This window comes from Lontra canadensis, unplaced genomic scaffold (genome assembly GCF_010015895.1).
Source record: "Lontra canadensis isolate GAN:19392208 unplaced genomic scaffold, GSC_riverotter_1.0 scaffold27, whole genome shotgun sequence".
Lineage (NCBI taxonomy): Eukaryota > Metazoa > Chordata > Mammalia > Carnivora > Mustelidae > Lontra > Lontra canadensis.
This window is the reverse complement of record NW_022631021.1, coordinates 18,808,317-18,835,048: the sequence shown is the minus strand read 5'-3', so window position 1 is coordinate 18,835,048 and position 26,732 is coordinate 18,808,317. Positions and strand designations below refer to the sequence as shown.

General features: G+C 42.0%; 1 protein-coding gene across 2 annotated transcripts in view; it reads right to left on the bottom strand.

Annotated features, from left to right (window-relative positions):
• The window catches only part of ELOVL5 (ELOVL fatty acid elongase 5), a 40,376-nt gene extending 21,876 nt beyond the window's left edge, over window positions 1-18,500 (bottom strand). The window contains exons 1-3 of one of the 2 annotated variants that reach the window (XM_032864520.1): window positions 18,443-18,500; window positions 7,933-7,998; window positions 4,808-4,995 (exon numbers count right to left, since the gene is read on the bottom strand). In XM_032864520.1, the coding sequence (XP_032720411.1) occupies window positions 4,808-4,995; window positions 7,933-7,990 (246 nt within the window). In that variant the 5' untranslated portion in view covers window positions 7,991-7,998; window positions 18,443-18,500. Of the gene's footprint in view, window positions 1-4,807; window positions 4,996-7,932; window positions 7,999-18,442 lie in introns of those variants that run through there. The other variant, XM_032864521.1, reaches the window with a different exon arrangement.
• Between the last annotated feature and the right edge of the window lie 8,232 nt (window positions 18,501-26,732).

Sequence of the window (26,732 nt, the reverse complement as noted above, 5' to 3'; positions counted from 1 at the left end):
AGTTCTTACTGTTCAAAACCTAGTGTCCTATTCAATACTGACCCTGCTTTCCCTGCAGCTACTGCTGAGTCCCAGGATTGGTGCACAAGACTCGGACCCATCAACAGGGTGCTCCCTTTTGGACTGGAACAAACCAAGCAATTCGATCCTCTCAGCTGAGGGGGCACAAGAGGCGAGAGGTAGGAGGAGAGCAGACACACCCAAATGGATACACATCAGGATATACCAGCTGCCTATATACCTATAACATGGGACTCCCATGTTTGACATGTTTAAAAAGGAGTAAGAACACCGTATACAAAGATAAACTCAAAATGGATAAAAGACCTCAACATGAGACAGGAATCCATCAGAATCCCAGAGGAGAACATCGGCAGTAACCTCTTCGATATCAGCCACAGCAACTTCTTTCAAAGGCAAAGGAAACAAAAGCAAAAATGAACTTTGGGACTTCATCAAGATCAAAAGCTTCTGCACAAAGGAAACAGTCAACAAAACAAAGAGGCAACCCACGGAATGGGAGAAGATACTTGCAAATGACAGTACAGAAAAAAGGTTGATATCCAGGATCTATAAAGAACTCCTCAAACTCAACACACACAAAACAGACAATCATATAAAAAAATGGGCAGAAGATATGAACAGACACTTCTCCAATGAAGACATACAAATGGCTATCAGACACATGAAAAAATGTTCATCATCACTAGCCATCAGGGAGATTCAAATTAAAACCACATTGAGATACCACCTTACACCACTTAGAATGGCCAAAATTAGCAAGACAGGAAACAACATGTATTGGAGAGGATGTGGAGAAAGGGGAACCCTCTTACACTGTTGGTGGGAATGCAAGTTGGTGCAGCCACTTTGGAAAACAGTGTGGAGATTCCTCAAGAAATAAAAAATAGAGCTTCCCTATGACCCTGCAATTGCACTACTGGGTATTTACCCCAAAGATACAGATGTAGTGAGAAGGGCCATCTGTACCCCAATGTTTATAGCAGCAATGGCCATGGTCGCCAAACTGTGGAAAGAACCAAGATGCCCTTCAACGGACGAATGGATAAGGAAGATGTGGTCCATATACACTATGGAGTATTGTGCCTCCATCAGAAAGGATGAATACCCAACTTTTATAGCAACATGGACGGGACTGGAAGAGGTTATGCTGAGTGAAATGAGTCAAGCAGAGAGAGTCAATTATCACATGGTTTCATTTATTTGTGGAGCCTAACAAATAGCATGGAGGACAAGGGGAGATGGAGAGGAGAAGGGAGTTGAGGGAAATTGGAAGGGGCGGTGAACCATGAGAGACTATGGACTCTGAAAAACAATGTGAGGGTTTTGAAGGGGCGGGGGGTTGGGGGTTGGGAGAACCAGGTGGCGGGTATTAGAGAGGGCACGGATTGCATGGGGCACTGGGTGTGGTACAAAAACAGTGAATACTGTTACGATGAAAAGAAATAAAAAATTAAAAAAAAAAAAAAGGAGTAAGAAGTGGGGGCCAATGGAAATGAGTCCAGCTTGGACATATACTGCATCATGAGGAGAAGCCACATCTGGCATTGTACAGTTGGGCATTCTCAATCTAGAGCTCAGGGACTTACAGGTAGCTTGGGGAAACATGGAGGGGGCTTCGATAAAGACGAAATATGCCCTCCATCTCAAAGGGTAGAAAAGGCACACAAGAATTTTACATTTGCTACAAAGGGCACAGATTTACAATGCTGAGAAACTAACACAAACTAAGCTGTTTCTCTTCTATGCAATTTTATTTGAGCCTTCACCACTGATTGTGATTTTATTTTTTTTCAAGATTGTATTTATTTATTTGACAGAGAGAGAGAGAGAGCATAAGCAGGGGGAGCAGCAGGCAGAGGGAGAAGCAGGCTCCCTTCTGAGCAAGCAGACCGATGTGGGGTTCTACCCCAGGACCCTGGGATCATGACCTGAGCCAAAGGCAGATGATTAACTGACCGAGCCACCCAGGCGCCCCTTTACTGTGATTCGTTAACACCTTCTTTAGAAAGTAAAAGCCAAAAGGCTTGTCATAAAGTCCTGCATTTTTAATCTAAAACACATCACTGTTCAAATACACTTCCAATCAGGGATCTACGATCATTTTCCTGAAAATAAACACTAAGTTTTTTGGAGAAAACTGTATGTAATCCAAGTCTCTTTTACTCTCTTACAATCAACCACAGTCACTATGAACAAGTGTAGACTTTTTCTGGATTTTAAATTCTGTTTCACAGTTTTCAAACTGTCATTTAGTTATTTTCCTGCTTCTGGTAATTTTAAACTCGTAGTGACTCTCCCCCTTTCACTTCCTTGTTATCCCCCTTCTTTTAAGGTTTCTTTTTGTCTCCTTTAGTGACAGCTACTTTTATTTGTATTAGCCCAGAACTTGCCAAGGCAGCTGTGAATTCACACGGAATAAAATAAACAGAACTATCAATGACTACCTATTTATTTTTTAAATTCCTTACAGACCCAAATATGTAGATAAGCAGAAGGGTAAATAAAGCCTAATAATCAAGACTCTGCCAACTGTGTGACCACAGGCAAATGGTTCCTGGGACACTTCGCTGAACTGTGGGGCCCAACTGGGATCTATGACCTCCTCAGTTTGTTCTGTCATAAAACTCCATGACTGCCCTCCTAGGTTTTAACAGCCAACGGAATATAAATCCTAGTTAAAAGAAAAAAAAAAAAAAAAAACAAGCGCTAAGAGGAAATGAAAAACTTGACAAAGGATATGTTATAATGGTATTACTGATGGGTTTATGTACATACAGGGGAAAAAAGTCACACAAAAATCAAATGCAAATACCTGTAACAAATAGTAAAATGTGGGGCTTATTTTCAACTCAGGAACACCTGATCTGGACATATTTTAGAAACTGGATTTAAAAATTAAGGAATTACTGCCTCCTTAGAATTACTGTTGTACGTACTCTAAGTCGTCAGTTAGGACTGTTTTTCTCCACTGTATTTTTTCTTAGGTCTCTTTATCCAGTGCTTAGATGGCTCAATGTCACGTCTAGTTCTCACCAAGCTGTCAGAGGAAAATCTGTATTTCCTACCACAGTGCCTGGACCATCCAAATTCAGTCCTATGCACACAGCAGCAATTTCTACAGCACTGTTCTTCACCTCTTGACACAAAGAATGATCTGTTTGAGAGAGGTTAATTACGAAGTTCTGGCTCTATCTCCCAGGCTTGAGAAACCCATAAGGCAGATCCTTAATTTCTAGAAGATTTAATAATCTTAAATATTTTTTCTCTACAATACCACTATGTATAACAATAAACTCTACAAAAGCTTTCTTAAGGAAATGGCTGTATCATCTATCAATTATGGGAAAGTAAACAATTCACTCTGAAAAACCTGACACTTTGCTGTAGTTTTGTCCCTTGAACACAGAGAGATGTGCACAGTGCTGGGCCCAGGAGTCATTCCTATGCACTGCCCTTGCCTCCAGTCCTGCAATATCCATCTTGGAGGCTAATTAAACTGCCTTCATTCTAGAACAGGACAGAAAAAGTGAAAAAGGGGGTTGTAAACATTTCACAGAGTATCAAGCATAAGCATAATGATAGTAGCATCTACCGTTCTATTCCTAAACTCTCTAGCTGGCTTATGAAACACACATAGGGGAACAAGGCCCAGACCTCCCACAGGTGCAATCAATACCTCTCACGATCAGAGTGTTCTTCACTGGTGTAACCACTCAGACGCACTCCCGAACACAACTGCATGCACACAGACAGGGAGGCAGGATGGAGAGGGCTCAGGCGAATGAAGAATTCGTTCTTTCCTCTCAACACCAATTTTAAGATTCATTTTGATTTCCCCCCTCCTTCCCTTATCATCTTCTTTACTACTCCTTGGAGAATTAAAACCACAATAAAAGGTTAAAAATCTAAATGGGAGTGCTTGCAAATGTTTGTATGTGGCTAAATTCTCCACCCAGAGATAGAACAATAGTTTTGGGTTGCGAGACATTTGTACTGTAAGCCTGAAAGGTGGAGTCCCTCCCCTAAAACCGTACACAAACTGTGATTACCCTCAGAGGGCACCTTTCCTCCCCCTCATTAGCCTTAAAGCCTGTATTACACAACAATGAAAAACAGGGAGGACCTAAGTTTTTGATTCCAGTTTCTTTCATTTTAATTTCAGCTATAATGTCTGCTTCCGAGATCATCAAATAATAGTTTTCAACATGCCAGTTATATAGAAAAAATAATTTGGCCCAAACTTACAGACCATTCAAATCTTAAACGCAGATCTCACCGTACACTCCTCTTAGCTTTTAAAAACTGAATTTGTCAAATCTCAAAGCTATTTACAGTTATCAGATCAGGCAAGAGGCCGACTTACCAAAAAACATACCAAACACAACTGCTACCCACTTCCTTCCTCCCCCACCTCCAAACGAAAATCCTGTATTTATTAAACGCTTAATAATAAAGTGTTCACAGATCTGTTTTTCACATTTTGTTCATTTTCCACCCTGTATTCTGCCTGCATAAATGTATTTCTGGAACTACTTAATTCTGAATATAACATGAAGCATCACAAAACAATCAATAGCAAAGGCTTCTATTTTAGATATTCTAGAAGACATATTTATAAAAACAACTCTGGCATTTTAGAAAAATCAATTTTAAAACATACTCAAAATGGATTAATGTATTTGCTCTCCCAGTCCCCCATCCCACCCTGCAACACAGCTGCTCTTCCTCATTTAGGAACAGCATTCAGGACGGTGACCAGAGCACATTTAAGGGGGAGACCTACCTCACAGAACATATAGAGAGACAGCAATGTGAGGCCAAGGTTATAGACCACTAAAATTCTCCGGCAAGAGAACGGTTGCCTATTCTTCATGTATTTTGGTCCCAGCCATACAATTAGTAAGTATATGACAGAGCAGATAAAGGTAGGTATATAATTGTCCAGAAGAAACCATCCTTTTACTCTGGTATCTGGAAAGTAATAAAAGAAAAATATTTAGTGATTAATAAGGCAGATATAAAAACAACTACAACTTTTTTTCCCCAAACATTAAAAATCTTCTCTCCCCATAATTTTATAATAGTCATCTAATACTCCAGTTCCTAATGCCAACGAAGCAACTGGAAGAGGAAGCAGGAGTTTTCAATATTTGTCATACAAGGTGAAGCTCTTGTTACATGTTCTGAGTAACGTGCATATCATACATGGTTTTTGCTAAGTAAAAATAATATGTATTCCAAAGAATCTTAAGGAAAGCAAGGAGAAAGCTAAATTTGCCACTAACTGTATTTACCGACCAGATCTGCTGACTGATGGACAAGATAACAGAACTCCAGAAATGACAGTCTTTTTGAACTCCAGAGTCCTCACCTGAAGTGTCTGCCAGGCTGCTATTCATCCAGCTTAACGACAGTCACAGTCACCCCAATGAGAAAGGCAGCATCTACTATGAGTGCAATGGTCAACAGCAGAGGGGACAGTACTTTTTAAGGAAAAATAAAAAGGGGTGAGATAGCAAGGACCAGTGTGGTGACTATTTAGGGAACCACAGGAGCAGCAGCAGCTTGAGAGAGAAGACCTACACTGATTCAAAGATGCTACAGGGGGAGGAGAGCTCTCAGCTGCTCTCCCCTCCTCCTTTCCCTGCAGGGATGAGAAAAATTAGTTCCATGTAGCTGTAGCTGCAGGAGCAATCTGACAGCCCTCTCTTTGGATGGGGGTAAACTCCCTGGCAGCCAACCCTCCCCCAGGTGTTAACCTGTCCCCTGTAGGTCAACTTCAGCCTGTGACCGATGCCCAGGAAGCCACCTCTGCAGCACATTCCTCTTGGATGATCCTGCTTTGATGAACCCCCAAAAACCTTTCACTCCTCAATCTTCTCTCCCCTCCAAGGTCACCTACTCTGGAGCTCAGAGGCACATGTATGTTTTGCCTCCTCCATCTTCAGAGAAGCAGCAGCTAGTAAGGACAGTCTTTGTCCCTGCTTTGACCTCCTGACTGGGCCATCCTGCTACCTTCCCAATACTTTTTCTCTTGATCTTGCAGGAAAAGCAGCCATCCAGTTGGAGAATAGGTTGTCAGTCTCCTTTCTTGCAGACATTCTAAATTCACCCAGTGTCTCTCTGTAGTGCTCCTGCCATGGCTTTAGAGGGAGATGCCCTCCCTCTTCTCCCCATTACTTAGGCTAAGGTGGTCCCAGTGGACTTAAGGAGGAGCTTCTTAATGCCTTGTGTTCTCAACTCTGGGCCCTGGCTATCAACTGTGAGAAAACAAGTTCCCATTTAGCAACTAACATTAGACTGTTACATATGTTTGTGTGCACACATAGATCACAAACAGTAAATGCACACGCAGAGACCTCCTCCCATTTCCTTTCACTTAATGTTCTATTTTACACCTTGCTTTTGAAATTTCATAAGGCCATATGCCATATGTGCAACCTCTTTCTATACTGCCAAATACTTCCAGTACTTCCAGCCCCACTGTAGCTCCAGGCAGGAAGTCCCCAGGGCTTGAGCCAACCCTGGTAGTCTCTGCCACCCTGTGCTGACTTGTTAAGACATGGGCATGTGAAACAATTGTGGCCATGGAGCTCTGAGGAAATGGCAGTTGGGTGAAAGGTGCTGGGGAAGAGTTTCCTTATTCTCAAATTTATGCAAGCGATCACATGTTTTCCTTCTCTTTAGCAGGTGCCACCTGTGGCTTCTGCAGCCACGAAAGGTGGAGGGACTTTTCTAGGTACACAACTGCTGATATACTGAGAATACAAAGTAGAAAATGACAAGAACAAGTGTCCTGGGTCCCTGAAAAATCTCAGGAGTTGCTCAATCTTGGTCATGTTTATTATTGTTTCAGCCGTTTAAAATTGGATTCTTTTGACCCATAAGGTTGAAATAAGGCATCATCTCAAAGCAAGTAAATATACAAGATGATCTAACTTGTTTTTCTCATTTGGCTATACATTAATTGATTTAACCTGCCGCCTCCTGATGGGCACCTAGATTATTCCCAGTCTTGTCAAGCAATGCTGCAGAGAACACCCTTATTCCTATCTTCGCATATCTGATCAAGACAAGTTCTAGGATGAAGGCTCAGGAGTCAAATAGCTGAGTCAAAGGGCATGTGCATTTTTATTTCAATGGAAGACACAATTACCCTTCAGAGAGGTCATACCACGTAGACTCTTTTCCCACATCATCACTGCTATCAAACACATTTCATTTCTACCACGCTAAGAGACTGAATTCCTTTCGCTGTTTTCTTTTGTACTTGAAAAAATCAGAAGTGAAACTGAATCTTTTCATCTATTTAAAAGCTTCTTGCAATTTTTTAATGACTCTGTGAACCTAAAAAGTTCCTTCTTTATAGATACATCACGTATCATTACAGATGACATTCAAAGAGAGCAATATGGAGCTGATTTACTTCCTAAGAGGAAACAATCGAAGAAGTATAAAAAAGTGAGGTCAGGTGTATATATTTACCCATTGATGTGACACAACATGAAAGGACATTAATAAGTCTTTAAAATTGTAAAAGGGGACAAGTTTTAAACTACTCCAGCAGTGCATTTTGGAAACCAGTCTCAGCTGCAGACTCGCAAGAACTGAGGAAAACGTTCCACCAGTGATGGTGAAATCTGCAGCATTCCTGGGCTGCAAACTTTCTAGCATAATCTGAACCCCTAGCTACAGTCAGCAGAGGGTCACAGCAGCTGTGTGTCTGCTCTGATAGCCAGGGACACTGCACCACTTCAAGACTGTCATCACAGGGCTTCTCTAAGCCCCTTGTTATCCAGGACAAAGCGTTAGTTTTATCATAGAAGATGCTAATGTTTTCCAGAATCTGTTCATGCAATATTTATAAGTATCCATAAGGGGAGGGGAGCAAAACCAAAACCACCTTACCTCGGGGGCCTAGCAATGCCTTGAAATAGGTACTACGTGATGCATCAAAATTTTCCATTTTAAAACCTATTAAGAAAAACAGACATTGATTAATCTCTACTCAAAATGCTTTTTATACAGTGCTTTTTCATAAAAGAACAAGAACAAATCCTTTTCAAAGAACATGCTACAGACAAGGTTATGCTGAAACTTTTTTTTAACTCCTAAAGTAACTTGTGTGCTGTGTCTAATTTGAAAACCAAAGGAAAGACAGAATCCTGTGAATTCACTTTATAAATGAAGTGCCAGTTTTCTGAACTTCTTTTCGCAGTTCCATAAAAATGCTTTCCGTGAAGCTGGAATCTCAGTGGGGAGAAGAGTGGAACTGGACTGAAAAAGGCGGCAGACGGGAGAAGATCCCATCTGGGCAGGAACCAGAGCTCGAGGTAAGACTGTAGCCAAGAAAGGAAGAGCCATGTTGGAGAAAGGAAGGCCACAGTGAAGAGATAGAGTCCTCTGCTTGCTATCTTCATTAATTATTATTTAAAAATATTTCATGTCCATGGTAAAAAAAAAAACCACAAAATACTCATCACTTCGCTCCAACCACAATCCCGAAGCCCCACTGTCAGAAGGAACCTATGGTAACACATCTTGGACATACCTCGAGACTTTTCTCTTCTGAGCACAAAAGGGGTCATGCCAATTGATTTTACAATTGTGGATTTCAACCCATTACTAGATGATTAGGTCAACTTAGCATTAGAAAAAATAATAATATTAATCAGAGTGCTCTGCCTCTAGTGAGAATGAATATTTTCATAAATCTCTAGTGTTACTGTATCACCTAAGTATGCTGATATATGTTGTGATATAAAATATATTCTTACTGTGGAGGTTACAGTGAACAAAGAGAAAACAATGTTATATTAAGGAGTACATACTGCTTGCTTGCTTTCACTTAAAACATCTTGGAAATATAGTCTATCAGTAGTTACAGATTTACCTTTATCTTCTAAGATTTTATAGCTCCCCACATTTCCCATTTAAGATATACATTTACAGTAGAGCTAAGTATCTTTTCAAATACTGACTCTTTTCTATATTAAAGTTAGAAGGCATACATTTACTTTTCACAGAATTAGCCACAAAGGCAAAGGCAAAATTGGTTTTATTAACTAAAGTAAGCTGTTAATCATTTAATGATACTTCTCTTTCTTGGCTTATGGCACTGAAGTATGTGTGTTCTTTGGCTAATTTCATGGATAAACTTCCCATCATCCGTGGACTCTAGTAGTTACAACTGTATCAATCCAGTCAGCAGTGAGACAGAGACCACCAAGAACACTTAGAAAGTAGTAGTTACCGGGGTTCTCTTCTTACACCTGCCCCTTTCACCCTGGGTTGGGGGTGGGGACTGGGGTGTGCAGGAAAGGGACTGACTCCCTCAACCCATGGCTGGAAACCAGGAAGCCACCAACCTCTACACATCCAAGTGCCAACAATTATACACAATCACAGTACTAGGTCACTTCTGAAATCCTGAAAATTATACAGCTTTTTAATATACTGTATTCCTAAGACCATTCTGGTTCTGATCCATTCTCCTGCCCAAAACTGAACCTCTTAAAGGGACAGAAATTCTAGAAAATCTTGAGAATTGGTTAAGCTTTATATTTCCTAAGCAGAATTCCTCTTAAAAAGGATGCCATCCATTTAAGGATGCTTTATCTATTCAAAATCTAGCAGCTGGAAAATAATTTAACTATCTATTTTTTTCACCATCTACTGAAAATCACCTAGAAAAAACACCATGTTTTTTTGAAATTGAGATCATTCTAATAAAATTTAACTTTATCTGTGATGGATGGTGGACCATGTATATGGAGGTCACGAGGTCCCCTTCATCCCCAATCAAAAGCAAACAGGCACAAGGAGGAACAAGGTTATGAACACCTTGACTACTGCACTGATGGACAAGCTGCCCAACAGGGACAAATCCACCTTCTTCCAAAACATTTTAAATCTAGATCCTGCTTTTACTTAATGAATGTATAGTTTACGAATGGATCACATTACACATACAAAAATCAGGTATTAAGCACAAAGGGGCTGAGAGCAGGTATACAGAGTAACAGGCTGGCAGGTGATTAGGTGGGTAAGTGCTGGGCTCTTCATCATACCACTTTTTTTTTTTTCCTTAAGATTTCATTTATTTTTGAGAGAGAGAGAGAATGTGCTCATGCATGAGCCAGGGAGAGTGGCAGAGGGACAGAGAGAAGCAGACTCCCTGCTGAGTAGGAAGCCAGATGTGGGGCTCAATCCCAGAACCCCAGGACTGTGAGCTGAGCCAAAGGCAGATGCTTAACCAAATGAGCCACCCAGTGCCCCAAGACCACCGAGGTTTGAAATCCATTTTGTCCACTTACTAGCAATGTGACTTTGGACATGTTATTTAACCTCTCATCTGTAAAATGGTGGCAAATGTACAGTAATTGCCTCAAAGATTAAGAAGATCAAATGATTTAATACACATTAGATCCCTAGAGCAGTGCCAGGCATGGAGTAAGGCCTCAATAAAGGTTTCCTGCTGTAGGTCCACAACAGGTTCAACTCCACGAGGGATACTACCATTGATGGCTGCTCGTGCTTCTCAGCAGGGGCACTGCTGGCCTTCTGTCCCTGGTCCCTGTGTACTCAATGCCATCAGTGAGCCGCTAGTCATCCTGACATCCAACCCACAACGTCCCCTTCAAGGCGGACAGCAATTGAAGACGGGTGAGCTGACAGCACCACCCAAGGAAGGAGCTGTTAATAGGAGGCAGTCATCAAGGAAAACAAGGCTGAAATGAATGTAGTGATTAGATTCACAAATACCAAGCACCTACTGTGTAAGAGTGTTGCTGAGCAGGGACAGACGCAAAGGAGCATACCTAGAAACCTAGAACAAACTCGACATTCACAGGGCAGAAGGAAGCCCGGGGCTATAAACCGAAAACAAAACCAAGCTCATCCAGCGAATGAGTGGGTGTCAGAACGGTGCATACTACAACAAGCTGTGTACTTAATACTAATAAGCTGTCGAGATGCCATTCAAGTAACAGTAACATGGGATCTAGCATGAGGAAAAGACCTGACAAGGGAATCATTCTAAATTTTAACCAAGAGACCTTCCAGAGATGCTGTAACCAGTTTTGTTTTTTTTTGTTGTTGTTGCTGTTGTTGTTGTTGTTTTAAATGTAAGGAGGATATAGAAAAGGTGGAAACAAGTAGGGAAAAAAAAAGTCAAACATGACAGGGAACAGACCTGTGGGAGAGAGTTGGGAGGTGGGGAGAACATGAGTGGTCTTGGAAAAAATGAGGCCCAGGAACTGGTATAACGACCCATCATTATAAGAACAATGCCTAGGACAGCGTTCAGTTTGAGAATCTAGGCTAACATCACAGCAACAGAAAAGCAGCTTGACTAAACATAAGGTAAAATTTCAGTCCAAGAATCCTGAAGCCAGCAGCAGGTTACCAGAAGAAACTGTGAAATTTAGTATTTGGAGATATTCAAGAATTCTGTGACAAGCCATCTGTCTGAGCAACCCCAGTCTAAACCTATCTTGAATAGAGGCCCTGAGGAAGCTGGCAGGCCCAGGAGCACTCCTGTGACTTTCTGAGATGGAACATCTCTACAAAAGCACACACAACATGCGATTTTCTCTGTAACAGCACATCTGTTCTTAGACTGCATTTCTTCTTCACGTGAGAATTCCTGTCTTGGGTTGGCAGAACGTCTCACAATCAAACTTAGGAACACATGAAACAGCTAGCAAAACATTCTCCGCAAGAACATACGTGGAGAATAGTCAGGGAGGAGTGTGTTACTCCTGAAATATCCACAGGGAAGGGGGTGAAAGCATGGGCAGAGATGGTCCCTGGCACACAGGTCCTGACTCAGTGGAGTGCTGGTCTGTGAACCACAGGCCTGATTCTGGGCTGGACTCTGCCATGTGAAAGGTTCCCCCCAAACTCTCCCTCTACCACGCCCACAGCTGGACGTGTACGGTAATCCTGTCAGACACAGGTGTTTGTTTTTACCCAGGTTACCAAGAAACTGTCGTCAAAGGTTTATTTTCATTATTTACCCAGTGTCAGCTCACATTTCTGTCTGGCCAGCCACGTATCTGGCATCTGTCCGTACCATGTATCCACTTTTTCACTCCCGCCGTCCACCTACCAAGTGCCCTCTATGTGCCAGGCACCCAGGCACTGAGGGACGCAGAAGGAATAAGACAAAACTCCACGCTGGCGGAGAGACACACACGTACAGAATCTGTTATGTAAAGATCTTGTTATCAGCAAGAAAGTAATACAGCAGGGGCCGGGGGTGGGGTCATGGAACAGGATCCACTTTGGAGAATGTACAAGGCCGCCCTGATGTACAAGGGCATTGGACAGCAGACACCTGAACAGAGCATTGAGGCAAAGGGCATTCCAGTTAGAGGGATAGGCGAATGCAGGGGCCCCAACGCCAGCACGTGCATGGCACGTTGAAAGGCCACAGGCTAGGCCGGGGGAGAGGGTCGTGGATGGCAGCAATGCAAGAGGCCTTCTGTCCCCCACTCCCCGCCTGGCACCCGGAGCTCACTCGGTGGTGAGCCACAGAAAGCAACCACATGGCACAGCTTGCAGAGAGCACGTGGCCAAAAGGCTGGGAACAGAAGATGCCAAAGCTTAATTGCTCTCACTGCCACCGTCCCCTCATCCTCCAGGCTGCAGGCTGCTCGCCAGCACCACGCCCTTTTCCTCCTCACCTCCCTTGCTGAGCCACAGGAACACTACAAAAGGTCTCAGCAAATGAATTCTTCACAGCCAGGCGGGGCCGGCCCACCCTGCTGGGTGAATCGGGCACTCGCTGAGAGGTCTATGGGCCCAGCTCTACTCCTTGATACTTCTCTAACGGAACAGGAGAGGCAAACAGCCCTGGAAAAACCCTGGACTCTTTGCTTAGTGATCTGCGATCATGAGAACGATATGACCCACTTTGCACAAGACATTCAACTGTACTGCCAGGTCTGTGGGCGGCCGGACGGTTGCAGTCCCCCCTCGGCCAGGCTGCCCGTGGGCCAGAAACACCCCTTCTCAGTAATCCAAGTCACCCTACGGGCAGCTTGGGCAAGCTGGGCCAAGTGGGAATACAACTGCTCCGTACAATTGTACTAGCAGGGACCAAGCCCAGGCACTGCGCCCACGGTAGAGGAGCGCGGGTCCTAAATGAAGCAAAAGAATAAGCCATTCTTTGATCTGGCTGGTTCCCCACAGAGACAGGAAAAGGGGGTTGTCAGCACCTCCCAGGAACCAGATCACACTGACAACAGGCCGAGCATTGCTTCCCCAGCCTCCTTAGCCCTAAATCTCTGATGTCCGCTCAACCTACAGGGCTTCTCAGAGTTGGTCATGATGGGAAGCAACAGGATCTGTTGAAAAAAAAAAAAAAAATTCTGTGACAGTATTCGAAGAATTCACTAGTTCATTCATAGGCCACACAGAAAAAATAATGACAATAAAAATGGGGTAAGGGTAGAAATCAGAGGCAAGTAAATTAGAATAGACTGAGGGCTCAGTCGGTTAAGCATGTCCCTCTGGATTTCAGCTCAGGTCATGATTTCAAGCCCTGTGCTGGGCTCCACACTGAGTGTGGAGTCTGCTTAAGAATCTCTCTCTTCGGGGCGCCTGGGTGGCTCAGTGGGTTAAGCCGCTGCCTTCGGCTCAGGTCATGATCTCAGGGTCCTGGGATCGAGCCCCACATCGGGCTCTCTGCTCAGCAGGGAGCCTGCTTCCTCCTCTCTCTCTCTCTCTCTGCCTCTCCGTCTACTTGTGATCTGTGTCTGTCAAATAAATAAATAAAATCTTTAAAAAAAAAAAAAAAAAGAATCTCTCTCTTCCTCTGCCCCTCCACCGCCCCCCCCAAAAAAAGAAAACTAGATTTTCCTCTTTTATGCACATTTTTCAAAGGATACTCTTAGTTGCAAGCCACTTCCCACTATCAAATTCTGGAGTGTTTGTGGTAACCATGCGACTGTACTAAAATTGTGCCTCACTATAAGTATCTCACGAAGAAAACTAATTAACGGGGTCTGGTCACTCCCTCAAATTAACCTAGATTATGAGGGTGTGAGAGTTCAGTACACCCATATCCAAATCAATTTTTTTTTATTTTATTTATTTATTTGACAGAGATCACAAGTAGGTAGAGAGGCAGGCAGAGAGAGGAGGAGAAACAGGCCCCCTGCTGAGCAGAGAGCCCGATGTGGGGCTCGATCCCAGGACCCTAAGATCATGACCTGACCGAAGGCAGAGGCTTTAGCCCACTGAGCCACCCAGGTGCCCCAAAATAAAATATTTTTTTAAGAGATTTATTCACTTGAGAGAGAGAGCACACACACAGGCAGGGGTGGGGCGGGGAAGGGCAGATGGAGAGCAGGAAGCAGACTCTCCACTGAGCAGGGAGCCCAATGATGTGGGACTCAATCCCAGAACCTGAGATCATGACCTGAGCTGAAGGCAGACACTTAACTGACTGAGCCGCCCAGGCACCCAGAATCAAATATTAATTCTGTGTCCTGGGACAAGTTCCTGCCACACATACTAAGAATTACAGGACTGAGGTGTGCCTTAGGCCTGAACACAAGAGAAACATTGCAACCACCACAGAATGAAATGCAGAAACCTGAACACACTGATGTAAGCAGAACACAAAAGGGCAAAACAGCATCCTCCGAAGAGAGCCCAGCTCATGTGGAAAATCCATCTGTCAGCTCCCCCCAGGAGGAGTATGGCCAGGTGAATCATCTGTGTGAGGTTAAATAAGCATTACTGTGCTCTTTGATCTACTATCAAAGAGTTTGCTGGAGGCTTGTCTGAAAAAAGACACCGCACTAAGCTTTAAGCAAATCAGTTGCAGCCCTCTCCTTTCCATTTGGTTCGTAAGAGGGATCACAAAATATGAGAGAATGGTGGGGATGGGGTGGTGGTGACAACAGAAGGGTGCTGGGTTAATGAGAGATGGCATAGAAAGTTCTTCCACTGTAGCTCTCAAGACGAGTTTTCAGTCTCACTAAGAATGCAAATGCTATCATCTTGGCTGTTTATAGCTGCAGCGGGAGAAAGCTGGAAGGTTGTTCAGCAACTGAAAAGTATTAAGATCTTAGGGCAAATCTGTTTTAAAAGATATCAAGATTTTTAAAAATTTACTATAGTAAAGAAAGTTAATTTCCTAAACTCACAGGTAAGTAGTAAAGATCTGTAGGGTCAAGAATTGGCTTTTCTTGCTGCTAAGGTGATGATAGTAGGCAGCAGTCAGCTTGCTGTGATAACTCCCTTTCCTGCAAAATCAGTCAAGTCAGACATGCCTTTTGGCTTACAGATGTGTTTACTGCAGACATTTAACTACTGTTTAGCATAACTTCCTCATCACATCTGGTTTTATTTATTCTTTGACTTGTCATAGTTCACATAAAACTGAGTCAACTGAGCTGACGAGCTACAAGGGGGTCAGGATGAAATCTCCCTCCACTTTCTCTTCTCCTACCCATTCATCTCTTTAACAGTCAACTTGTGTTAGGCACACATGGGAACATTCTTCGAGCTGACTGCCAATAACACGAAAAATTAAACAGTGCTTTAATTTGGTAGTCACAACTCTTTCCTGAATTTAAAAAGGTTTTTCTAGATTGAAAAAAATCAGCTCCGCAATGAGAGGAGGAACATAAACCATACCTTGCTCAGAAATGTTAAAATATAAAATATAAAAACTGTCATAAAGACCATAAGGGGAAGAATATCTAAGTACTAGCAAGCTTTCAGGTATGAAAGTAAACTGACAAGAGAATTCCTTTAGAATGCTCACATTTAAATAAATGACAACTCTGGATTAAATCTTGGCTCAAGAGAAATTATCTGCCACATCAATAGTGATATTGTCACTCTGCCAAAGCACAAATTATGCTTATTCTTTTGTTTTAAAAGATTTTATTTATTTGAGAGAGAGAGAGAGCGAGCATGAGAGGGGAGAAGTTCAGAGGGAGAAGCAGACTCCCCATGGAGCTGGGAGCCCAATGTGGGACTCGATACCCGGACTCTGGGATCATGACCTGAGCCGAAGGCAGTTGCCCAACCAAATGAGCCACCCAGGCGCCCTATGCTTATTCTTTTTTCCTGTAGAATTTCCATACTTTCTAGCCTCCATTCTAAGGGCATAACAAACTCTGACACAATCATGTTGTCTACCATACATCACACATGTAGAGAGAGAACACAGTCCTATTTGGGGCTTTGGATAAATAACTGCAAAATTAGGGCACTAATATGCACTACAAAGGATGGCTTCAGGTTAGCTCCATGGTTAAAGAAAGGTGAACAGCTTCACTCTGGTGTAGTGTTCAATGTGGCGGGGGCGGGGGGGATGGATTTTAAATGTTGCAATAATCAATTTCCCTTACTACAAAGATTAGATAGGTTAAAAGAGAAGTGCCCAATCTCCCACTCCTTGGGTGCCACCAGTTAATTAAGAATTACTATTTTAACCACTGCTGGAGAAGAACAGTCTTCTAAACCAGTGGAGTCACCCCAGTGGCTTTGTTTTTAAGTCAGTCATCTGTGGGTCTTTCCTCTCTGCTCTCCCTTAGTCTTCACTTCCAACCCCTTCTCCCAGGCCCAGATTAGATGATACAAAGACTCTCCGTTGGCCTCTTGTAGCTCTGTGGTCTTGACAACTCGTTTAGCACATATCTACTTCAACTTTGATAGGACTTGGATATTTATTTTTTCCAGGTATTATGGGAACACACTCTGTACATCCTTAGGTAAAGCCCAAATCCCTCAAAGGGCAATTTGTTCTATGCATTCAACAATTATCTATTGGTGATACCATCAATGAGGAGATACACCTGCTATTATGAAATAGAAGAAGGGAAACAGCATCATGCAGTGATACACACGAGCCCATAAAGGGGGCTTCTTGAAACACGAACTAAGTCCTGCTTACAGAAGGCATTCCCCAGAGAAGAGCTCTTCAGTGCTAGGGATTTAGAGCTCTAACAGAGCTGTTCTCCTCATAAGGTGTGAAAGAAACTATAACAAAATACCAAAATGATTAACAGTCCCCCCTAAAACAGTCGTAGGGAATTTCTTCCTCACTTGAGAAAGATTATTTCTCTACTTTGGAAGGCAATACATAAATATACTCAATCTGAGAAATTCAGATGTAGATCATTTTTTCACAAGTGGGAAGAGGGAGAGTAACCCTGCCTTCAAACTTTCTTCTAGGGCAATTCTTGTTCACAGCTAAAGAACAGAATGTGCCAACCAATTCAAAGTTCTTCCTGCGGTTCTCAGGAGGGGGAGAAAAGGGCCCCACACACCATCCCACTTAACCGACAAACATTTGGAGAGGGGTTCACTGAACAAAGTTACTCTGGTAGGACACCTGCATTCTCACTTGTTCACAGAAGAAGAACGGGTGAGGATTTCCGCTCAGGTGAAGCACAATGTTGTGGGAAAAGACAATGCTACTCTACACACAGAACTCTCCTGGCTGGGGGATGAAGGCCAGATTGCTGCGGACGGACTTGGAACTCTGTTCTCCCAGAGTTCTGCTGACAAGAAGTAGTTAATCCCCACAAGGCTGCAGTGAGAAGGCAAAAGATCAAGCCCTGGGTTTGGGTCATCCCTGTGACTGCTTTTATTCCTGTGCTTCCAATAAATCTCACAGAATGACTGCATTTCTCTCTACTAGTCACCTGAAAGGGGGCTGACTCACTGAATTCACAAATACTGAACAAGCGCCTACCATGTGCCAAACAGCTTACTGCCACATCGGAATATCAACGGATGCAGATACACTACAGATCTACCACTGATGCAGACATGACCCCATCTTCTTGAAAGGTATAGCAGTATACACTGTGCAAAGACACCTGTGAGTCCGTTACTTATGGGGAGCAGTGGTTAGGAGCACACAGCCTGGAGCCATACAGCTTGGGTTCAGACCCCTGCTCCACCACACTAGCCATGTGACTTTGGGCAAGCGACTCACCCTTTTACACCCTGGTTTTGTTATTTATAAAATAAATGTAATTACCGGGGCATCTGGTTGGCTCAGTCGGTACAGCATACGACTTTTGATCTTGGGACTGAATTCGAGCCCCACGATGGGAGTAGAGGTTACTTAAAAAATAAAATTTTTAAAAAAATAACTACAGTACATTCCTCTGTGATTAAATACATACCAAATACTCAGACTGGCGAGTGCATGGCACACATTACAGGTTGCAAACCTATTTGTATTACTTATACATTTGTACATTCGTATTATCATCTTACAAAGATCTTTGCCATTACCAAATTCACATTCAATGGTTTTAAGAGTTTTGCTAAGCCATATCAGAGTTCCCTGGAAAGGCCATGGGCAATGAAATGTGCCCACACCCACCACTCACAGCTCTGATATTCTGGATGAATCATATGTTATAATGATACTTGCAAATATGGAGATGTTTGAGTCTCTAGATAAATTCCTCTGGAATGTTAAGGGGATGTTGCCATTGACTCCTCTGTGGATGGAAGAGAAAAATCAATGTTCAGACCTTCTTCAGCCATGTGGAAGGAGGTCTGTACCTGAGATACCTTTTTTGTACTTCTAGCAACTAGCACATGGAAGATGCCCAATGAATTTATTCATTTACTAAAATTGGAAAAGTGGCTAAGTTGACAAGTCACAGGACTTGGGTGGAGACAGATTGTGAGGCCAATCTCCTACCCTATGATTTACTGATCTTAGAACAGCCCATGTAGGGGCACCTGGGTGGCTGAGACAGTTAAGTGTCTGACTGTTGGTTTCAGCTCAGGTCATGATTTCAGGGGTCTTGTGATCATGACTCACGGCAGGCTCCACGATCAGCGGGGAGTCTGCTGGAAGATTCTCTCCTTCTGTTCGTTCACCTACTCACGTGAGTGCTCTCTGAAATAAATAAATCTTTAAAAAAAAAAAAACAAAAAAACAAAACAGCCCACATTAACTTTCACAGAAGCTTCTTCATATGCTTATTAAAAGGATGGTGACAATATGTATCAATACTGTTTGAATTCATATCTATGAGATAATTAATTTTATTTTAAATAACATTGTCAAAAAATAAATAACATTATCAAGTTAAGAAACCAAACACCAGTTGTATCTACCTAAGCTACTTAGTAACAGAGGTCTCAGGGGGCCTTCCCTAGAGCGGAAGATGATGGAAAGGGCAAAATCCTCCTTGCCTCCTTTTCACATGCCCATCACCACACTTCCACTCTATCTCAATCAGTGATAAAATTATAGGCTTACTGTTTAAATGATGGGATTATCAATTACACTGTAATTATCTGTTCATTCATTCACAATCCCAATTAAGCTCTAAGCTCTTCAAGGGCAAACCTCTGACGTTCCCATTGGTAGCTGCAGAGAGCCTGGATCGACGCCTGACAGGTGGCTGATTACTGGCTGAAACCATGAATGAATGACTCCAGGCCTTTCAGAGTTTCCTTTCAAAGAGCACTCAAATTTGTCTGCATCGAGAATCACCTAGAAGCTGTAAAAAACAGACACTGTGATCCCACCCCTAGAAACTTCTGGGACCCACTCCTAGAAATCTAATTCAACAGTCTAGAGGCTGAGAAATTCATCTTTTTGAAATGTTATTTAGATGAACAGCCTTCTCTGGGAACCAGTGCCACATATGTGTATATATATGTGATATTATACTATATACAATATATTTATATATTCATATATAAATATTAATTATATACAATATATTAATTATATACAATATATATATACAATATACAATATATACAATTATGTATATAATAAATATATACAATATACAATAATTTTGTATTATATTATGTATTATATTATAAACATGTATGTTATGTTACATATTTTTAATATATTCTTTTTTTAAAAAAGATTTTATTTATTTGACAGACAGAGATCACAAGTAGGCAGAGAAGCAGGAAGAGAGAAAGGAGGAGGCAGACTTCCGGCTGAGCAGAGAGCCTGATGTGGGGCTCTATCCCAGGACCCTGAGATCATGACCTGAGCTGAAAGCAGAGGCTCAACCCACTGAGCCACCCAGGCACATTTATTTTTAATATATTCTATAAAATAATATATATTTATTATATATATGTATTAACATATATGTAAATTAATAAATTGGGCTTTTGGATGCCAATAAATCCCCTGCAGTTCTTGAAGTTCTGTCACCCAGACAGTATCCATATATTGCATTACACTGACAGAGTCTAGACAAGGGCTGTGGTCTCAAGGACAAACTATTTTTCATTCTAACAAATTTTGTTACAATTCCGTTTGCTCTAACTCCACCAGCCAGGAAAAAAATAAAAAAAAAAAAATTTCCTTTCAACCCATCTCTCAAGCTGAATGAAATAAAACTCCGTTAGGTTAGAAACCAGTTCTCCCACCTTTCAAACACTATGTTACATAGGACACATCACATATAAAGAGCATGCATTAAAGGAGCCTAAATTCTATCCCCATTCTGGAATGTCTGTCAGTAAGTGAGAACCCTCATCTCTAGCACCACCTCCAGAACCAGGTGGCAGTGGTAGTCAAGTCAGTAAAGCTCAGTGAGGACAGGGAACGTCTCTCTATTTTGCTCCCCGTATTCACCTACTGTGGTTCTGGGCACACAGAAGGAATGTCGTAACTACTTGTTTCATCATCCTGAACAGGCAGCATGGGATGCCACTGACTGGCTGCCACCACCAGAAATCACGGCACGTTCTTGGCCACAGCCAACTGTGTAGATTCCTTGGAAGGGGACAAGGGGCAGAATGTGGACACTGGCTGAGATGTGGGTGCTGCCTTGGGCCTTGTTATCATCAGTCCTAAATGGAACCTTTCTTGGTGACTCCATTGCCTGGATTAGATGGTCAAGGTTCCCGTCAGCGGCTCTGGTGTCATCAAAGGCAGCCTCTAAGATGCCCGCTGCCAAACAATCCCACTACTACACTGAATGAGGGCTGTGGGTATGACCAAAATAGCAATAGGGATGGTGTGTCACTTCTCAGATCAGGCCTGGAAAAAGACTGACTTCCACCTTGGTGAGTCCCTGTGTTTCTGTCTGTTTTTCAGATCGTGAGCCCTGGAGAATGCCAGCTGCCAGGTTGTGGGCAGTTGTACGGGGGAGGACAGCATGACAAGAAACGGAGGCCCTCTGCCAACAACCTTGAGTGAGCCTGGTAGCTGCGGACAACTGCAGCACCACTCCGGCTGCATCTAAGACCCTGAGCCAGAAGCCCTGGGCTAAGCTTCTGTGGGATTCCTGAACCTCAGAGACTGGAGGGACATAGATGATTGCTGTCTGAAGCTGTAAATCTTACAGTAATTTGTTCCTCAGCAACAGAGGCAAGGCTTAGAAGCCAACAGGTCAGTGAGGCTGATAGTAGAGGTTCTTCGAAGTCAACACTCGTCCTCTTGCTGGCTTTCTGTCTGGTTAGGACACATGACCAAGGCACTAGTGGCAGCTCGGCCCTAAAGAACAAATGCTCCCTCTACCTTGACTAAACTAGGGAAGGCAATGAAAAGCACTGTTTCTAAAGTACAAAATATGATTATGAAAACAATATGAACACTTCAATTACTAGAGTGAGGGGAAGCTAACATTTATTATTTACTTATAACATTCATTGATTACTACAGATTCAGCTTTTCAAAGGCTCAATAAAGATTTATCCTCATTTTTAGATGAGGAAACCAAAGTTCAGAGAGTTCAGATAACTTGTTCAAACAATAAAAAGGGCCATTTACTTATTCTGCAGATTACAGACTTGGGGTGGCCAACCGTCCTGATTTATTGGAACTCAAGGGTTTCCCAAGTTACAAAATATATGGGGTGGGGGAACAAACCAATCCCAGGAAAGCCCCAGGCACACTGAGAAGGGCTGGTTACTCTACTCTGTCCACATCTTGGGTGCTATGCAATTCACCACAGCTGACTTTTTTTTTTTTTAATGTATATTTAAAGCTATCATTTTGTCAGTTTATGTATTTCAAAATGCCACCTATGAAAATGAAAACCACAAACCTTTCCATATCTCACAGTACCCAAGACCATTTTTTTTTCCTGTAAAAAGATAAACTGCTGTTCTTAGGATACAATATAGCATAGAAATTTTTCTACATAAGAGTTTCTGCAAACATTTGTTTCAAAATAGTACCTGAGGCCAGGAATGACAGGTAGGTACTCGCCCCAGGCCTCTGTAGGCCCTTGAGCCCACCAGCACAGCTCAAAGGGCTGCCAGCCAGATGGGATGCACTCCTCCCAGGGTTGCACAGCAGGTCAAGTGCTCTGGCTGGGTGGAAAGCAGGTTCACAATTTCACAATTGCCTCTCTGCTACAGAAACCAGGAGACAGCCAGCCTGCACCACTGAGAAGTAGCATGCAAAGGGTTTTCATATGTTAGGAGGGCCACCCAGCAGTAAGTTAGCATTGCTCAAATAGCTCTGGCCCCACCTCTTAATAAGATCCACACTCACTAGGATGACTACAAACATACAGACAGACAATTACAAGCTGGTGAGGATATGGAGAAATTGGAACATGCACACATTGCTGGTAGGACTGTCACCTGATACATCTGCTGTAGAAAACATTAGGCAGGTCCTCAAAAAGTGAAACTCAGAGCTACCTTAACATCAGCAATTCTACCTCTAGGCAGATACCCAAGAGAAATGAAAATATATGTCCACATAAAAACCTGCACACAAATATTCACAGTGCCATCATTTACAATAGCCAAAAAATGGACACATCCCAAAAGTCCATTGACTGATGAACAAAATATAGTATATATATATCCACACAACAGAATGTTCTTCAGCCATGAAAGGAAGGAAGTATTGATATACATGTGCTACAACATAAATGAACCTGGAAAACATTATGCTAAGCAAAAGAATCCAGAGACCAAAAAAAAAAAGGTCATATATTGTATGACTCCATTTACATGAAATGTCCACAAGGGACAATCCATACAAAGAACACTAGTGGTTGTCTGAGGCTGGAGAAGGGTGGGAGCAGGAGTGTAAAGTGCTGACCTATATGGTGTTTTTGACGTTAAAAAAAAAAAAAAAAAAGCTTTGGGATTAGATGCACTTAAAATAAAAACGTTAAAAAAGCTTAAAAATTAAAAAAAAAAAAAAGCTTAAAAATTTCACATACTCAAGCCCACTTCTAGAAATCCTTATACTAAGGATATAAAAGCAGATGTGCATTACAGTTTATCTATAGGACTGTTATCAGTGATGTAACAGAAGAAAAACAAAGGGTGGGGTACCAGCTAAATACCAGCTAAATAAACTGTGGTACAAGCATACAATTAAATATTAAGCTACCATTAAAACAAAATTATTGGTTATTTATAGAAGTGAAAACTTATGTTCACATAAAAACCTATACTTGGTTCACAGCAGCTTTACTTGTAATAGGCAAAAACTGGAAACATTCATGCCATAAAACATTACTCAGCAATAAAAAGGAGCACTCTGTTGACAGACATTAAAATCTAGATGAAGTTCCAGAGAAGTACGCTGAGTGATAAAGGCCAATCCATTTATATAGCATTTTGAAATAACAAACTTACAGAGGTGAAGAAGAGAGGAGTGGGTGGCTTGGGGTCAGAGATGGTGTGAAGGCAGGAGGGAAGAGATGTGGCTAGGAAGTCTGTAGCTTGACAGTAACAATGTAAGTATGGCGCTTGTGACACAGAACTACAGCTCTGCAGGGGAAACTGGAAAAAAGGTACTTGGGTTCTCTATTATTTTTTGTAACTGCTTAGGAATCCAGAATAATCTCAAAAAGTTGAATAAAAAGAAAAAGATCCACAGTGGGGTTGCTGGGTAGCATAGTCAGTTAAGCGTCTGTCTTCAGCTCAGGTCATGATCCCAGAATCCTGGGATCAAGCCTCACCCATGCAGGGTTCCCTGTTCAGAGAAAAGTCTGCTTCTCCCTCTACCTCTGCTCCTCCCCACCCTCTACACTCGTGCTTACTCTATCAAATGAAATCTTTTAAAAAATCCACAAAAATGAGGAAAACAAATAAGCAAGACTAAGAATTTGATTAAAAAAAAAAAATTCAAATACCATCCCCTACACCCCCACCCAATCCAATGACACATGGCTGTTGTGACTTTCTGTGTAACTGTAAAGGAAAGTTTGTTCTAGAAAGGAACTGTCTGAACTGTGACTCCATTCATGAAAGCTTAACCTCTTGACCAAAGTGCTGGTATTTTAACTAAGTTTAATTTCCAGTCTAATGTAGCTTTTTGGTAAATGATTATTTATATCCAGACTACTCAGGCTATGGGGAATACTGTTTTGATCAGTGTCAAGTTCTGATTCACTTCAAGGAATCATAGAGCTCACATAGGTCAGTTTTCACAGAATAAGAAAATCACTAAGTATATTAAATAAACTCTTCCTTGGGGTACCTGGCTGGCTCAGTTGATAGGGCAAGTGACTCTTGATCTCAGGGTTGTGAGTTCAAGTCGCACACTCAGCATAGTGCTTACTTAAAAACAACAACAAAACCAACCAACACTAATAAAATCTCCCTATATAAAATTTACAATGATTCAGAGGGATTCTGTATTGTTTGAGTGTTTCAGAGTCAGAATTATGAATGCCAAATTCCACTTTTCAGGTCTGCAGATAAGCAGGCATAGATAATTTGGATAAATCTGTAAATACACTGTGCCTCTGTGGTTTTAAAGAAGTTCCAACAATCAGTCATTTCCTTGCCACTTTCCATTCTCATAAATGGAATGTAGGAAACTTCAGATAGCAATCGCTGAGAGCTGTCAGATTTTAGAAGTTTGATATTAAGAAAAGCTTACTGCACTATGAAAAATAAAAACTGTGCTTTCCTCTATTTTTTGGACCATTTTCTCTTCAATCCACTGAGAAACAAGGAGGTTCAGAAGCACTTGTGTAATGCGGGAGAGTCCCCATCATCATGCTTCGCCGTTCACTGGGGTGTGGATTGTGCACCCCCCACACGTGAGCTGGGCAGTGGCTCTTCCTGCGGCAGACAGGAGGGAGTCGTTCAACTCCCACAGCTCTCAAGAGGACATGGGCACTCCAGAAAAGGCTGAGATGACTTCTCCTGTAAGCCTCTCTGGAAATTCTCCAGCAAGATTAGATCTCTTCCTAGCAATGCTTTTCTTCTTTTCACCGAGTGCTACTTTCAACAAATGTGCCACTGTGTTTAAAACCCCCTTGACGACCATTAAAGGTGAAACGCTGAGAATCAGGCCCTACAGTGATTACATTTTAGTGGAACTGCAAGTATTTTAGCAAGTCATATTAATGTAACTGAATATTCCAACTGGCTAATAAAAAGATTTTCCCTTCATTTCAATTCTCCCCAAGTACCAGTTTTTAACTCCGAGCTGTCATAAAAGCCAGGTTGCTGTAACAAAATGAAAAAAGGGAAGCCAGCGATCAAATTAACATGAAGTCAATCAAGTGCCCACCTACAGCCAGAACGGAGAAATGCTAACAAGTTCCAAAATGAAAAAGAAGGACATAGTTAAGGAGGAAAAAAACAAACACCTGTTTGCATATAGAACTTATAAAAATTCTTTCCCGGAGAAGTCTATCAGGTAAAAATTTTAGGAAAAGAATTTAGGTTGCAAAATGGCTTGTATCATTGTTTAACAACATGCCTTTACAGAGCAGCAAATGTGTTTATGGCCTCGTGGTCGCTGGTAGAGAAAAGAGAACATGGTCCTCTCCCTGAAGCTCCAAGACCTAGCTGTCATCCAGTCGAAATCCACATCTTTTAGTTCATTTCAAAATACAAATTTAGCACAAATCAACAACAGCTCAACACCTCTCCCCCCACCTCTGAAAGGCAAGAATGTTTAATTGGTGGTAGGAGGAACACATATAAAATGATATATAATATCCCACCTTGGTCAGGAAAAGCCATCACATTTTCTCTATAGAAACTAAATGAAAACAACTATTTGAAGAAAATTAATGTGATTACAGAAGCAGTGATATGTTTAAAAGGTATTATGTTTTTCTCCAGATTTTTTTTCACAGACATGAACAAATTAATACATGCCACCAGGGAGGAGAAGGGAAGAGAGAGTGTCCTAGTCCAGGCTGCTAAAACAAAATACCACAGCCAGGTGGTTCAAATAACAGACATTTATTTTTCACAGTTCTGGAGGCTGAGATGTCCAAAGCAAGATGCCAGCAGACTAAGTTCCTGAGGAATGCACGCATCCTAGGTTGCCAACACCCATCTTCCAGCTGTTTCCTCACAAGGTAGGGACAGAGGGCGCCTAGGTCTCCTCTCTTCTCTGAAGGGTACTAATCCCATAATGGGCATACTCATGACCTCATCTAAACCTCATTACATCCCTAAGGCCTCACCTCCAAATATCAATATATTGGGGTGGGGTGTGGGGGGGACATGTGTGTGTTAGAACTTCAATATATGGATCTGGTGGTGGGGGATATACACAAACATTCAGTCTATAGCAAAGAGGCAATTTTCCATTTAAGACCTAACAAGAATGATTATATTACAGTGTCTAAAGACAACTGCTGCTTTTTAAAAACCTAGTCTCTAAGGTGAGTCATTTTCATTCATTCAAGTTATCAAAACACATAATCTCTACTTGACAAAAGGGCTGTGTTCCAGATGTTAACTTATAAATGAATCTTCTGGTTTTTGGAAAATTCTATTTT